The sequence below is a fragment of the Anser cygnoides genome, chromosome 30 (genome assembly GCF_040182565.1).
Source record: "Anser cygnoides isolate HZ-2024a breed goose chromosome 30, Taihu_goose_T2T_genome, whole genome shotgun sequence".
Classification (NCBI taxonomy): domain Eukaryota; kingdom Metazoa; phylum Chordata; class Aves; order Anseriformes; family Anatidae; genus Anser; species Anser cygnoides.
In genome coordinates, this window is record NC_089902.1 from 4072253 (window position 1) to 4087638 (window position 15386).

The 15386-nt window shown below is 51.7% G+C and overlaps 2 protein-coding genes across 2 annotated transcripts; one reads left to right on the forward strand and one right to left on the reverse strand.

Moving 5' to 3' along the window:
• Window positions 1–1343: 1343 nt before the first annotated feature.
• LOC136787745 (olfactory receptor 14A16-like) lies at window positions 1344–2279 on the reverse strand. Its single transcript, XM_066985063.1, has one exon. It carries the CDS (start codon window positions 2277–2279, stop codon window positions 1344–1346), a length of 936 nt encoding a protein of 311 aa, XP_066841164.1.
• An 8328-nt stretch (window positions 2280–10607) lies between these two features.
• On the forward strand, window positions 10608–12525 carry LOC136787777 (olfactory receptor 14C36-like). The gene has a single exon (XM_066985096.1). The coding sequence runs from the start codon at window positions 11353–11355 to the stop codon at window positions 12301–12303; it is 951 nt and encodes a 316-aa protein (XP_066841197.1). The 5' UTR covers window positions 10608–11352; the 3' UTR covers window positions 12304–12525.
• Window positions 12526–15386: the final 2861 nt, after the last annotated feature.

Here is a 15386-nt window from a genome sequence, read left to right on the forward strand (position 1 = left end):
GAGCCCTGAGCAGTGTGAGAAGGGAAAGGATCTCCCTTCCCAGGGGCTGGGGGTCAAGGCCTGACCCTTGTGCTTGGTGAAACACAGCCAGTTTTCCTACACATCAGTGCCACCTTCACATTGCCTTTGTCTCCTTGCCCTCACTGCCTCCAATGCTCTGCTCTAACGAGCTCCAAGGGAGGCTGTGTCAGTGCTGGCCCTCAGGGGGACACTGCAGGAAACTTGCCTCTGACTTGGACTTGTTGAGAGATGTCTGCAATTGTCTCTCAGTGCCTGGGGGTGGGCAAACAGCGAGGAGGGGACATCACCAGGGCAGCTGACCTAAACCAGCCAAAGGGATATTCCATACCATGTGATGTCACACTCAGCAATAAAAGGTGGAAAAAGGGAAAGAGGCGGGAAGGGTGGGCTCGTTATGAAAACGTCTGTGCTCCTGAACAATGGCTACACGTATTGAAGCCTTCCTTCAGGGACTTAGTCAAGCATCGCTTGTTGGTGGCAAGTAGAGAGTAATTTATTTCCTTTCTTTCTGTGCTTCCATATGGCCTTTGCTTTTTTTTGTTGTTGTTGTTTTTGTCTTTTGTTTTGTTTTGTTTTGTTTTCCCCTGTAGTTAAATTATTAATTTTCCCTTAATAATAACTGTACCTTAACAATTATTCTTCCTTGAATTAAATTATCCATATCTCAACCCATGAACTGTTTTTTCTTTTCTTCTTCCCCTCCTCTTCTGATTGGGGGGCACTGGGGGGGGGGGGGGGGGGGGGAGTGATAGAGCAGTTCTGGTGGAGTTCAGGTACCTAGCAGGGTAAAACCACCAAAAAAATAAAAATAATTAAAACAAAAAAAAGGTTTCAGAAAATAGTATAATAGAGCAAAGGTGGCCATTCAGAGGAGACCGTGCTATTCAGGCTGTCCACTCTGTCAGCCAAGGGAGCTCGCACCGTGTGACTCACTCTGGGCAAAGAGCTCTGTGCTGCTACCTGGCCCCCGGGACTGCTTCTCCATGTGGCAGCTGGGCTCTTGGCCCTGAGCCCCTCCAGCAGGCAGGCACTGCTTCCCCAGCTCCAGAGAAGGTGTGAAGAGATGGCAGCTGAGACCAGCAAAGTCCTCATGGCTTCTTTATTGACTTTTCCACACCGGAAGCCTTGTTCTGTAAGAATATAAGATGACTGGGTGAAAGTAAATAAAACAATTAATAGACAGGATGGCAAAAATAGAATTAAATCAAAATCTCAAGTTCTAGGAAATAATAACAATACAAATAAAAGAATATCAAGCTATTGTATCAAGAGATATTTTTTTTTTCAGATAACCTGTGGGTCCTGTTAGTATTTTAGGCAGATTACTGATGCTGAAGAAGCATGTATCCAAAGAGTTTCCACAAGGCATTCTTGAGCTCTTGGTTCCTCATGCTGTAGATGAAGGGGTTCACTGCTGGAGGCACCACCGAGTACAGAAACGATACCACCAGGTCAAAGAATGAGGAAAAGTTGGAGGAGGGCTTCAGGTAGGCAACCATGGCTGTACTGAGAGTCAGAGAGACAATGGCCAGGTGCGGGAGGCACGTGGAAAAGGCTTTGTGCCGGCCCTGAGAAGAGGGCATCCTCAGCACTGCCCTGAAGATACGCACATAAGAAAATGAAATGAAAACAAAACATGCAAATGCTAAACAGAGACTAACTGCAAGAAGGACAACCTCCCTGAGGCATGACTCTGAGCAAGAGAGCTTGAGAATCTGGGGGATTTCACAGAAGAACTGGTCCACAGCATTGCCTTGGCAGAGGGGCAATGAAAATGTACTGGCTGTGTGCAGGACAGAATAGAGAAAGCCACTGCCCCAGGCAGCTGCTGCCATCTGGGCACAAGCTCTGCTGCCCACGAGGCTCCCGTAGTGCAGGGGCTTGCAGATGGCAATGTAGCGGTCGTAGGCCATGATGGTGAGAAGGGAATACTCTGCTCCAAGCAAGAAAACAAAAAAGAAGACCTGTGCAGCACATCCCTGATAGGAGATGGCCCTGGAGTCCCAGAGGGCATTGGCCATGGCTTTGGGCAGAGTGGTGGAGATGCAGCCCAGGTCGAGGAGGGCGAGGTTGAGGAGGAAGAAGTACATGGGGGTGTGGAGGCGGTGGTCGCAGGCGACGGCGGTGAGGATGAGGCCGTTGCCCAGGAGGGCAGCCAGGTAGATGCCCAGGAAGAGCGCGAAGTGCAGGAGCTGCAGCTCGCGCGTGTCTGCAAATGCCAGCAGGAGGAACTCGCTCACAGAGCTGCTGTTGGGCATTTACTGGCTTCGGTCACGGACACAGACAAATGAGAAAAAAGAAAAACAAAAAAAGAGAGAGAGAGAGAGAGTGTTATGAGTAAAGTCTGTGAGCAAGATTCAGCTAATTCCCAAATGAAGCCTTACATTCCCTGTTTCCAAGAGGACCTCTGTCTGTCTCCGTGTGTGGAGCCCTGCTCTGTGCTTGCTGAGTGTCCTGTACACTGCAGCTGCCTCTGCCCAGCAGCTCCCAATGAGCCTGCTCTGCTCATTGGAGGTCCCAAGAGGGAAGGTTCCTGGGAAGGGGCTCCCTCGGTTGAGTGAGGGGTGTTTGGCTGAGTGACTCCATGTGCATCTTCCCTGTTCAATACCTAGGAGACAAAAGCAGCAGGTGGATCGTGCGTGTCTGGCCGGAGAGAGCAGGGAGCATCTCCTCCTGCGTCACCCTCCGTGCACAGCACTCCCTGTCAGAGTCAGGCACCAGCAGCTGCCACGCTGGGCAAGGGAGAGAAGCAGGCATGGGCAGGCAGGGCGGACCCAACGCGGTGGCGAGGCTGCGGTGTCGGTGAGGTAGAGCCTGTCCTCACACCCCAGTGCCATCTGCCTGGCACAGCCAGCAGAGGGAAAAGAGCTCTGGAGTGCAAGAAGCGTTGGGAATGTGCTCCTTGTCGTATGGTAGGAATTTGGGGTAAGACCTCTGTGGAGCCAGGAGCTGGACTCGATGATCCTTGTGGGTCTCTTCCAACTCGGGATATTCTATGATTCTGTGATTCTGTGCCTGCTTCCGTGGAGGAAGGTGGAGGGGGCCTGCAGCAAATGTGTCTACTTCCACAGAGATTTAGGGTTCACACACCCCATATTCTCAGCCCCCCAGATTATACATGCCATGACAGAAGCTGTGAGGGGAAGAGGAGACCAGGGGCTGCTGCAAGGAAGGTGCCTGCACTGCAGGGGATGGCAGGGAGGGAGCAGCTCCCTCTCACCACCTGCCCATGTCCCTGCTGCCTGCAGCTGTCCCTGCCACCAGCTCTTTCTCTGTCCCCACGTGTCCTCCCATCCATGCTCACAGAACCCATCCCACCCGCTGTGTGCCCAGCTCTGCCCTGCAGACACCTCCTGGGGATGGGGACAGCTCTGGGGACATCTCCCTGTCTGCAGGTCCTAAAGACCAGCTCAGAAAAGCCCTGGTGCAGTCTGTAAGCAGGGAGAAGGGAAGGGATGTTCTCAGATTCCTCACTAACATGTTTAGGTCTCGGTTAAATGAAGTAGAAAACTCCATCATCTGTGCAATCAACTACAACTCTGTTAACACAGAGCCTGCACAAGAATTAGAGCAGGAAAATGCAGGCATGGACTGCAGACAGTGCCTTCTCTTGGCAGGCAGCCCCTGCCCTCCCCTTCCTCTGCCCAAGGTTGCCCTGCAGCACCTTCTCCTCCGTATCACACAAGCCACGAGAGACATCCTGGTAGCTCCTGGCCAGGCAGAGACGTCCCGGACCCAGGAGCCCCTTCCAGGAACCTCCCCTGTACTGTCCTGCAGCCAGAGACTTACCATGTGCAGGGCTGTGAAGGTTTCTCCTGCACTCAGCTCTCCTCTGCCCGCACCCTGCAGGCTGCCTGGAATCCCTTTCTGCCTGGGTGCCTGCGGTCAGAGCCCCCAGCCCTGCTGCGCTGCGCACAGGAGCTGCTCCTGGGCAGAGCTGTCTCTCTGCACCACGGCCCTCTTGCCACGAGCTCTCTCTGTCCCAGGAGCCCGGCCCAGCTCAGCACCAGACGCCCAGCCCAAGGCATTGGAATCCCCCCTCGGGGGGCTTTGCTGAGGAGCCCACGAACCTCAGGCACTGAGAGACAATTGAAGACATCTCTCCAGAAGTCCAAGTCAGAGGCAAGTTTCCTGCAGTGTCCCCCTGAGGACCAGCACTGACACAGCCTCCCTTGGAGCTCGTTAGAGCAGAGCATTGGAGGCAGTAAGGACAGGGAGACAAAGGCAGTGTGAAAGTGGCACTGATGTGTAGACAAAGTGTATTTGTTTCAACTAGCACAAGGGCCCAGAAAATAATGAATGATTTAAAATTTGAAAAGACAGATAAGGAAGTGAAAAGACTAATAATAACATTATTAATAATAACAATAATAACAATAATATGTACAGAGCAAGTGATGCACCATGCAATTCCTGAGAAGCCCCTCACCGATGCTCAACCTGTCCCTGAGCATTGGTCCCCCTGACCCTGGCCAGCCTGCAGCAGGATCTCTTGTGCACGTCCCTCACCTTCAGTTCTTTTAGTGCAAAATCAGCTTTCAGAGGAATTTGGAGTCTTTTCTTCCCTTTCTCAAACACTTCCTCTGCTGTGTCACCCCACACAACAATGCCATCGATGTACTGCAGGTGTTCAGGAGCTTCCTCCTCTTCCAGGGCACTCTGGATCAGTCCATGGCAAATGGTAGGGCTGAGTTTCCTGCCCTGGGGCAGTCGATGCCAGGTTGAAAGCAAGCTGTGGCCTTCAGTCTGCTGGCAAACGGATGAAGAAAAATACATTAGCAATATCAGTTGTGGCAAAACGCTTGGGTGCCTTTGATCCCAGTGTGCATGGAAGCTCTACCGTGTCCGGCATGGCAGCACTCAGCACTGTATGACTTCCTTCAGGCCACGACAATCCTCTGTCAGCGGACTCCCTTGGTGCTCTACTGACTGAGGTGCACGGCTGTGGCAGTGATTGGCACCAGCTGTCCTTCAGCCCTCATCAACCCCACAACAGAAGGGTCCTGTGAGAGACCAAGGCAAGGCAGACAACAGCATCATGTCCTCCGTCTCTAAGGCAGCTGTGCCAAAAGCCCACCCATACCCTTTTGGGTCCCTGAAATATCTCTCCTCTCCTGAAGCAGTCTCTTCCAAGGATGCACAGAGTCCGGGGCCAGTCCCAGTGGGGTGCTTTGGCCACTCCTTCCCACTTAGACTCACTTCAGCCTCCAGTACAGGTCAGTGTTGGCATCCCCCTGTCACTCCAGACATACAAATGGGTTCACCCCTCCACAGCCTGATGGCACTAGGGTACGCTGTGCAGTGGTGTCCACTGGAGCCTGAGACTTCTGGGGGCCTGATGTGCAAGGCCATCGAATCCACACAGTCCAATACAGCCGATGGTCCCCTTCCTCCCCCTGGCTGGAGGCAGGGCCCCTCTAGTCCTGCTCATAGTATTCCTTACTGTGTCTGCAGGACTGCCCGCTGGAAAGTGGAGCAGCAGTTCTCTAAGAACCCCTTTTAGGGATTGTTGTTCCTTGCCACTCATGTACCCGTGCCTCTAGGGTTGAGGCAGATTTTCCATCCCACTTTCTCATGCCCTCTCCACGGTCACACAGGTAAAACCACAGGGTGACACATCGTGTGTACCCACCATCTCTCCTTTCCTGCCCCCTGAGTCCAGGGAGGGGCCCCGTTTCTCCCAGCACCAGAGCAGCATAGGGATAGGGATCGCGTGGTTACTGATGCTCTTAGGACCTCTTCCTCTTCATCCTCCTACTCACATGATGGCCCAGCTTTTCTGAAGCCTGCCTCATCTTCTTTCTCCTCCTTTCTTGTCTGGGTAGGAGTTTCTTTCCTTTCTTAAAAACAAACCAACAAACTTAGTAAAAAACTGACTTCCATATCCATTGTTTTTTCTTGCGTATAGGAGCAACTGATACAGACAAAGATTGGTTTTCTGTCGCAGACACAGGGTTCATAAAAAGAGCTGGAGTTGCTGCAGGGCATTTTGCAGATGCTGTAGTGTCTGCAGGGTCTGTCAGAGGGGTTGGAGTGGCTGCAGGGCTTGTCACAGAGGTTGGAGTGGCATTGATTGTGGCTCTGTAGGCATAGGCCGAGACCCAGCACACTGCAGTGGTATGTGTCGCTTTGGAAATGCCAGGGTGATAACACCACTTTTTCAAGCATTTCACAGTTTTTTAGGATTCTGCACTTTATCAGGGATGAAATTCCAAAGCTTTGGAGGTGCCCCCTGCTCTAGGTGCCTGCCCAGATCCTCCCACACTCCCTGCCACTCCTCACTCTCCTGTCTCCATGCACACCTCTGGATGGCATGCATTAAGTAGTTGCTTAAACATAAACAAAAGATGGAACACATGCAGGAAATGTAACAATAGGAACATGCTAGTTTGACCATCCCAAGGATATTCAAAGCTTTGAGGAGCTATTGTAATTAGCCTGTAGGAGAAGGGGGAGGTGAAGGAGAAAAGGAGAGTGAAGAACTGGGGAAAGGCCTCCCCCACTGTCCATACCAGTTCCACCCCCCCACCTCCTGCCCCACCCCACATAGATTTACTCCCTGAGGAGAAAAGGCAAAAAGTGTAAAAGAGTGTAATTATTAAGAGTTGCTAAGAGATGAAGAGATGGTTCCATAGGTACAGAGGTGCAATAATTTTATCCTATCCTAAGTCAGAGTTATCCAATACAGCAAAAGATTAACCTTAAACCTGTCCCCAGAATTGATGAACAGCATGACATGGAAGGCAGACTCTTAGCAATGCGCTATACAACACAATTCTGAAAACAAGCACAACAGACCCCAGATCAAAAAGATCGACATTGTGATCAGCAACTGTTAAACTGATCCAATGCTTAGAACAACTTACTTTTAAAACGCTCTGGTCAGATCTGTCATCTCAGCCTTTGTGCTCCACGCTAGGCACCAAGAAAACTTGCTGTGGTTTGACCCGGCAGGCAGCTCAGCACTACAAAGCTATTCATCCACTGGGATGGAGGAGAGAACTGGGAGGAAAGGAAAAAAGAAAAAAAAAAATTATGGGTTGATATAAAAGCAGATTAATAGGACACAAAGGAAATAATAATAACAATAATAACAACAACAACAACATATTAATAATAGAATATATTATTATGATTATTACTATAGACACAAATAGGCTAAGGAGATGATCTTTTTGTGTGCATATCAAAAGACAGAAAAGACGGGTGGTGGTGATTAATTGGAAAGTGTTGGACCTGAGCATGACAGACATGGTATGGAATAAGCGGTGAATATTGTCCTAGTTTTTGCTGCAAAAGACTTAATTTTTCTTCCTAGTAGCTGGTACGGTGCTGTGTTTCATATTTACAGAATTACAGAACAGTTTGGGTATGAATGGACCTTATAGATCACATCATTCCAACTCCCCTGCCATGAACAGAGACACCTTCCACTAGACCAGGTTGCTGAAGGCCCCATCCAACCTGGCCTTGAACACCTCCAGGGATGGGGCATCCACAACTTCTCTGGGCAGCCTGTTCCTCTCACCCTCTGAGTAAAGAACTTCTTTCTAATGTCTAATCTGAATCTACCCACTTTCAGTTTAAACCATTACCCCTAGTCCTATCGCTGCTCTCTTTCATGAAGAGTCCCTCCCCAGCTTTCCTGTTGTCCCCTTTAGGTACTGGAAGGCCGCTGTAAGGTCTCCCCGGAGCCTTCTCTTCTCCAGGCTGAACAACCCCAACTCCCTCAGCCTGTCTTCATAGGAGAGGTGCTCCAGCCCCTTGATCATCCTCATGGCCCTCCTTTGGACTCATTCTAATAGATCCATGTCCTTCTTGTGCTGGGGGCCCCAGAGCTGAATGCAGTACTCAAGGTGTGGCCTCACCATGGCCGAGTAGAGAGGCACAATCACTTCCCTATTCCTGCTGACCACACCATACCTGGTACAAGCCCGGATGCTGTTGGCCTGCTTGGCCACCTGAGCACCCTGCTGGCTCATATTCAGCCGACTATCCACCAATATCCCCAGATCCTTTTCCCCTGGGCAGCTGTCCAGACACCCTTCTCCCAGAATTATTCTGGGCTGTTGTGCCCCAAGTACAGGACCCGGCACTTGGCCTTGTTGAACTTCATACAGTTGACCTCAGCCCATGGGTGCAGCCTATCCAGATCCCTCTGCAGAGCCCTCCTACCCTTGAGTCGATCTGCACTTGCATCTAACTTGGTGTCGTCTGCAAACTTACTGAGGGTGCACTCGATCCCTTCATCCAGATCACTGATGAAATTATTGAAAAAGAAGATACAGCCAATTTTTAACCCAAGAAAGCATACATCCCTCCTGGCCTTGAGCAGCCAGTTTCCCCAGGAGAATGCTGGGGGAAGCAGTTTCAAAAGCCTTACTGAGGTCTGGGTAGACCACATCCAAAGCCTTTCTCTTCTCCACTGAGCACATCACCTTGACTTAGAAGGAGATCACATTTGTCAAGCAGGACCTGGCTTTGGTAAACTCATGCTGACTGGGCCTGGTCACCTGGTGGTCCTGGAAGTGTTACGGTGTGGTACTCAAGATAATCGTCTCCATGAGCTTCCCCAGCACCGAGGTCAGACTGACAGGCCTGTAGTTCCCCAGATCCTCCTTCTGCCCCTTCTTGTAGATGGCCGTCACATTGGCTAGTCGCCAGTCAACTGGGACCTTGCCTGATAGCCAGGTCTGCTGATAAATGATGGAAAGTGGCCTGGTGAGCACTTCTGCCAGCTCCCTCAGTACCAACACGTGGATCCCACCTGGCCCCATAGACTTGCGTACGTCTAAGTGGAGTAGCAGGTCTCAAAACCTTTCCTCATGGATTATGAGGGCTTCATGCCACTCGCTGTCCCTATCTACCAGTTCAGGAGTCTGAGTACCAGGGGAACAACTGTTCTTGCTGCTGGAGAATGAGGCAAAGGAAGCAATAAAAACCTCAGCATTTTACTCATCACCTTTACCTATGTTTCCCCCCACAACCAATGGAGGATGAAGATTCTCATTACTCCTTTTATTTTTTTTATTTTATGAATTAAAAAAAATAATAATTATTATTTTTTAATTATCCTTAATAGATAGGTTGGGCTCCAGTTGTTTTTTTGACCTTCTAATTTTGTCCCTGCACAGCCTCACAACATTTAGAATGCGGTTCCAAACAAAATGACAGCACACATGAGAAGGAAGCAGAGAAAAGTTAGAATCCAGTGGAATTCAATCCCCTATAATTCCGTGATAGTATGCTCCAGTTTTATTCCACTAAATCCTGTGTTGTCCAAATTCTCCTGCAATTGTTGATGAAGTTATCTTGTAATAGACAGCATAACAATCAGGGTGAGCCATCTGCCTGCTGATTAACAGCTCATTAACAGCTGAGAGAATGGAGCATCAGCCTGGAGGAACAATGAACAAATGAAGGATTTCTCCTGCAGAAACCTCTTGACATTTGCAAGGAGAAGAGCCCAGTCCTGCAGCAGACGAAGAGGAACCCCACACATCAGGGCAGACTGGGACCCTGCTGAGTGAGCAATGCCCAGGAGGAGGAGGGCCTGGGCACCACGAGGGATGCCATACGAGCAGTGGTGCTGCTCACCAGGAACCAGGCCACCTTCCTACAGAGCTGCCTTACGAGGAGCATGGCCACCAAGAAGATCTGAGTTATCAGACTCAGCTCAGATATGGTGTGACACCGCACAGATAAGAGTCTACAGCCAGCAGGGAAAGAAGTACAGGTCTGGGAGTCCATAGGACAGCCTTGTGTGGAGAGGAGCAAGGGCTGTGACAAGGCTGAGAGTCCCAACAGGACCCAGGGTTTTGTGCCCATGGCTCTGGCTGTTGTCTCTGCCACTGAGGCCTAGGAGGAGACAGCTTATCGTGAAAGCACCAGGGCCTCATTGCCTCCTCGCCCCCACCCATGAACCAGGCAGGGCTCGTACCATTCTCCTGCACTTGGCCATGCACATCCCCATCTCCTCCTGCCCCACAAAGGGCCCTGAGCAGTGTGAAGGGAAAGGTTCTCCCTTCCCAGGGGCTGGGGTCAAGGCCTGGCCCTTGTGCTTGGTGACACACATCCAGTTCTCCTACACACCAGTGCCACCTTCACACTGCCTTTGTCTCCTTGTCCTCATTGCCTCCAATGCTCTGCTCTAACGAGCTCCAAGGGAGGCTGTGTCAGTGCTGGCCCTCAGGGGGACACTGCAGGAAACTTGCCTCTGACTTGGACTTGTTGAGAGATGTCTGCAATTGTCTCTCAGTGCCTGAGGTTCGTGGGCTCCTCACCAAAGCCTCCCAAGGGGGGATTCCAATGCCTTGGGCTGGGCGTCTGGTGCTGAGCTGGGCCGGGCTCCTGGGACAGAGAGAGCTCGTGGCAAGAGGGCCGTGGTGCAGAGAGACAGCTCTGCCCAGGAGCAGCTCCTGTGCACAGCGCAGCAGGGCTGGGGGCTCTGACCACAGGCACCCAGGCAGAAAGGGATTCCAGGCAGCCTGGAGGGGGTGGGCAGAGGAGAGCTCAGTGCAGGAGAAACCTTCACAGCCCTGCCCATGGTAAGTCTCTGGCTGCAGGACAGTGCAGGGGAGGTTCCTGGAAGGGGCTCCTGGGTCCGGGACATCTCTGCCTGGCCAGGAGCTGCCAGGATGTCTCTCGTGGCTTGTGCAGTGTGAAGGAGAAATTGCTGCAGGGCAGCTTGGGCAGAGGAAGGGCAGGGCAGGGGCTGCCTGCAAAGAGAAGGCACTTTCTGCAGTCTCTGCCTGTTTTTCCTGCTCTGATTCTGGGGCAGGCTCTGTGTTGAGTGGTTGGATTTGCACAGGTGACTGAGCTTCCACTGCATTGAACTGAGACCTAAGCAGGCTACTGACGAACCTCAGAATATCCCCTCCCTTCTCTCTACTTACAGACTGCACCAGGGTTTTTCTGTGCTGTTCTTTAGGACCTACAGACAAGGAGATGTAATTTTTTAGCACAGCCTCTGAGTGCAGCCATGCCACACCTGAGTGCTGCAAGCAGCCAGCAGCTGCGCACCAGGGGATGGACAGAGCAGCCCTCCTGGATGTGACCTCTGGCTGAGGTGTGCCGCCACAGCAACAACATTTACCACCGCAGTCGAGCAGAGGTGGCGCATTGGGGGCTGATGGGCAGAGGTGGCTGCTAAGTACGGGACACTCAGCAAGCACAAAGCAGGGCTACAACCAGGGAGAGACACAAAGGTAACCCTGAAAGAAAGACAATGTGAAAGCTTTAATGAGAAAAGAAATGAGTATTGCTCAGGGAAATTTCCCCTAACAGTCAGTATTTTTTCTTCTTTGCAGTGCCCTTGATGAAGGGCAGGAAATGCCCAACAGCAGCTCTGTGAGCGAGTTCCTCCTCCTGGCATTCGCAGACACGTGGGAGCTGCAGCTCCTGCACTTCGGGCTCTTCCTGGGCATCTACCTGGCTGCCCTCCTGGGCAACGGCCTCATCCTCACCGCCGTAGCCTGCGACCACCGCCTCCACACCCCCATGGACTTCTTCCTCCTCAACCTCGCCCTCCTCGACCTGGGCTGCATCTCCACCACTCTGCCCAAAGCCATGGCCAATGCCCTCTGGGACACCAGGGCCATCTCCTATCAAGGGTGTGCTGCACAGGTCTTTTTCTTTGCCTTTTTGATTGGAGCAGAATTTTATGTTCTCACAGTCATGTCCTACGACCGCTACGTTGCCATCTGCAAGCCCCTGCACTACGGAAGCCTCGTGGGCAGCAGAGCTTGTGCCCAGATGGCAGCAGCTGCCTGGGGCAGTGGCTTTCTCACTGCTGTCCTGCACACGGCCACTACATTTTCCCTGCCCCTCTGCCAAGGAAATGATCTTGATCAGTTCTTCTGTGAGCTTCCTCAAATCCTCAAGCTCTCCTGCTCAGTGTCATTTCTCAGGGAGGTTGGGCTTATTGTAGTTAGTGTGTGTTTAGCATTTGGTTGCTTTGTTTTCATTGTGCTGTCCTATGCGCAGATTTTCAGGGCCGTCCTGAAGATCCCCTCTAAGCAGGGCCAGCACAAAGCCTTTTCCACGTGCCTCCCTCACCTGGCCGTGGTCTCCCTATTTATCAGTACTGGCATGTTTGCCTACCTGAAGCCCCCCTCCATCTCCTCCCCATCCCTGGACCTGGTTGTGGCAGTTCTGTACTCGGTGGTTCCTGCTGCCATGAACCCCCTCATCTACAGCATGAGAAACAAGGAGCTCAAGAATGCATTGAGGCAACTCTTTGGATACATTTCTTCATCATTAATAATCGGCGCAAAGTCCTAACGGGACACTATTTTTTTTTTCTTTTTTCTTAGTATGTTGGAACAGTCTTACTTCACTTTTATACTATTTTCTGAACCTTGTGATTTTCATTCAGTAATGATCTACTTACTATCCTATGTGTTTATCATTGTATTTTAGTTTTGAACCAAGTATCTCATGCACTTATGGAAGTGGGCTTCCCATTTAGCTAAAGACAAAAAAGAGTTGAGCAGAAATGCATTGGTCTCAGCTTCCATCCCTTCCCATCTTTTCTGGAGCTGGGGGAGCAGCCCCAGCACGCAGGAGGGGCTCAGGGCCCAGAGCCCAGCTGCCACAGGGAGGAGCAGCCCCGCTGGCCCTCGCGGCTGCCCCTCACTGCCCGCTGGGCTCTGCCTCTCTGCTGCCTTCGGGTCGGGGCTGCTGCTTCCCTGGAGCCATGGCCATGGCCAGCAGCAGGACGTGGCTTTTTCACTGCTGCTCTCTTTTTGGTTCCACATTGTTTTCTTGTGCTCTTGTATCTGTGTTAGTCTTGAGGTCTCATGTACCTTGGTGACAGTCCTGTTGTCTCTGCAGTGAGATCCCTCTGGCTGCAGGCAGCAGCAGGCACTGTGCAGCCCTGGGTCACAGCTGGCCTCCCTGCTAGCACCACAGTAACAAGAGGGGCTGCTCAGGGCAAACCCAGAAGCCTGGGCACCTCTTCCAAATGTGCTATCAGGAATAGAGCCAAGGGGTTGCTCCCTGCTCTTCTGTTTCCTGGGCTTCTTCATGGAGCGAAGGACACTGGCTGAAAGTCCCAGGGTGGTCTCTGAAGGAACAAAGTGATGGACCAAGCGCTCAGTTTGTGGTGGCACTTCCCCAAGCAGACAACAACTGGTCTTGGACTTAGCAGCACGGGACTGTGCCTCCCGCAGTGGGGCTGATGGCAGATTCCAGCCTGGAGAGGAATCTGGAGCTGCCAGGAGATGTCAGGGGATCTCCAGGGACAAGGAGCTCAGTGGGTAGTGAATAGAAAACTTCATAAAATGAGTGACCATCCAAAGAACAGTCTGGTAAAGGAAAAGTCAAATCTGAGGGGACCATGTGCTGAGGGGGATGCACAAACATCCTCCAGTGAGATGCCACTACTGCAGGGGAAGAGGGGAAGGTTGGCGAGCTACGCGGGACCTGCAGGCAAGAGTAGTGTGCACAAAGCATTTCGGGATATTTGCAGGGGCAGCGTGAGCCTGAGAGACAGCAGTGAATGGAGCCTGCAGAGCGTGAGCCTGTCCCATGTGGACTGACCAGAGCTCAAGTGCTCAATCTGGTGTGAGCAGGCAGAGGAGAGCTCTGCAGCCCCAGGGCACGCAGCAGCCCCAGCAAAGGAGTCTGGTGAGTGATTCCTTGCAGCCCTGGGCCAACAGCAGTGACCCCATGAGCTGGGTCTACCTCCCAGGCTGCCCAGCACGGCCCTGCAGAGTACCCCCGTGCCCCGGGCACCACAGCCCCCTCACTCTGCAGAGCAGCACAGCCAGCTGGGGTTGGGGCTGGGGCTGGGAGGGCGCTTCCCCTGAGTATCTTCTAGGCCAGCTTCAGGCACATGGTTTCTGGATGTGAGTGTGATGTTTGCTGTGTGCAAGGAGCTGAGAGACCGCCAACAGGCACGGGGCTGGAACATTGCCTGCAAGGTCCCTCCTGCCCTAGCACCTCCCAGGACCGGCACGGAACTGGCTCCCATGCATCAGAAGGTCTGGGAGCCCAGCAGCAGTGCCACGGGCTTGAAAGGTCACAACCAGATCAATTCTACCTGGGCAGGTCCTGGGCCAAAAAGGGGGTGTTTTGTAGGTGTGGTATTATGAGGTAAGTGTTGCCTCAGAAATTCCTTATCTGTTCCTAAGTCAATGTCTCTAAAGCGGATTGTGAGTTGAGCTCTTTCTGAAGCAGCCGACAGGTCCCCCCTTGGCTCCTGGCTGGGATCAGTGCCTTTAGGCTCACATCTTCCAGGGTCCATGATAGGCCAGCAGAAGGCACCTGCTTTGCACACAGTTTGTGAGATCCTCTCTTCCAAAGTATTGGGTAGGCCCCGTAGAGGAAGAGGTCTTGGACAGGGGTCGTCATGTCAGAAGTTTTGGTTTTTGCCTAAAGTCATCCTTCAGGACTGCTTTCAAGTCTCTACAAAGAAGTGGCCACTGCCTCCAAGATGCCAGGAGCAAAGTGAAGCATGCATGAGGGCCTGGGGAAGTTACCCTGGATCCATAGGAGCCATTCTAGATCCAAAAGCTGGAGGCAGGAAGCAGAATTATAGGGTGGTGCAGAGCTGCTGGGCACTTTGTGCAGGGTGCTCCTACAGCCTTTGTGTCCTTCTCCATGCTGGCTTAGGAGCTGCTTCTTTCTCAGGAGCAGAGTAGCCAACAGAGGTGAGACAGATACTCTGAGTTCATGAAAGCCATCAGAAAGCTGCCCCTGAGAAGATGACTGATATGGGGAAGTGAGGAGAAGGCTGGCCAGGAGAGATGTGAGATTTGGGTGAGGGAAGAGGAGCTTGGCCAGCAGAAGCTAATGATTTTGGAGAGGTAAGAATGCTCAGGTAATGTTGATCCTGCAGTAAAGCTGACTTAAAGCAGCCCTGATCCTATTTTAACCTATAACATTAATACCTAAATCTAAATGCCACTCCACACCCTGACAGGAATCCACTGCTCTAATTATTGACCACAATATCCCTTGAGCCAAAATTAGTCCATAACCCCTTTCCATTACCTTATCTCTCTTGCTCATCCTTAACACAAGCATTAAAATGTTCTATTTAACTCTAGTATTCCTAGAGACCTAAACAAAAGGCTAAAGCAAAGAGCTTGCACATACCCTAACCATAGACCTGACACCATAAGCACAACACCAAACCCTCCCACTAAAACTTTGCTTAAGCTCTCACCCAGAAAGTTTCACCGTAGTCCCAAATGCCATACATGAACAACTAACATCCAAACCCTGTCCTCCTGTGCATTAACCTCCTCTCCTTCAACCCCTCTCCTAACCTTTAACGTAAGGTTCTTGTTCCCTTGGGGCAGGGCAGGAACCATGAGGTTGCTCTGCAGTCCCATGGCATTCAGAGATGGATGTGAGGG

What these genes read in the sequence shown, in the direction of transcription:
- LOC136787745 (XM_066985063.1), bottom strand. Translation starts at nt 2,279, where the DNA reads ATGCCCAACAGCAGCTCTGTGAGCGAGTTCCTCCTGCTGGCATTTGCA.
- LOC136787777 (XM_066985096.1), top strand. Translation starts at nt 11,353, where the DNA reads ATGCCCAACAGCAGCTCTGTGAGCGAGTTCCTCCTCCTGGCATTCGCA.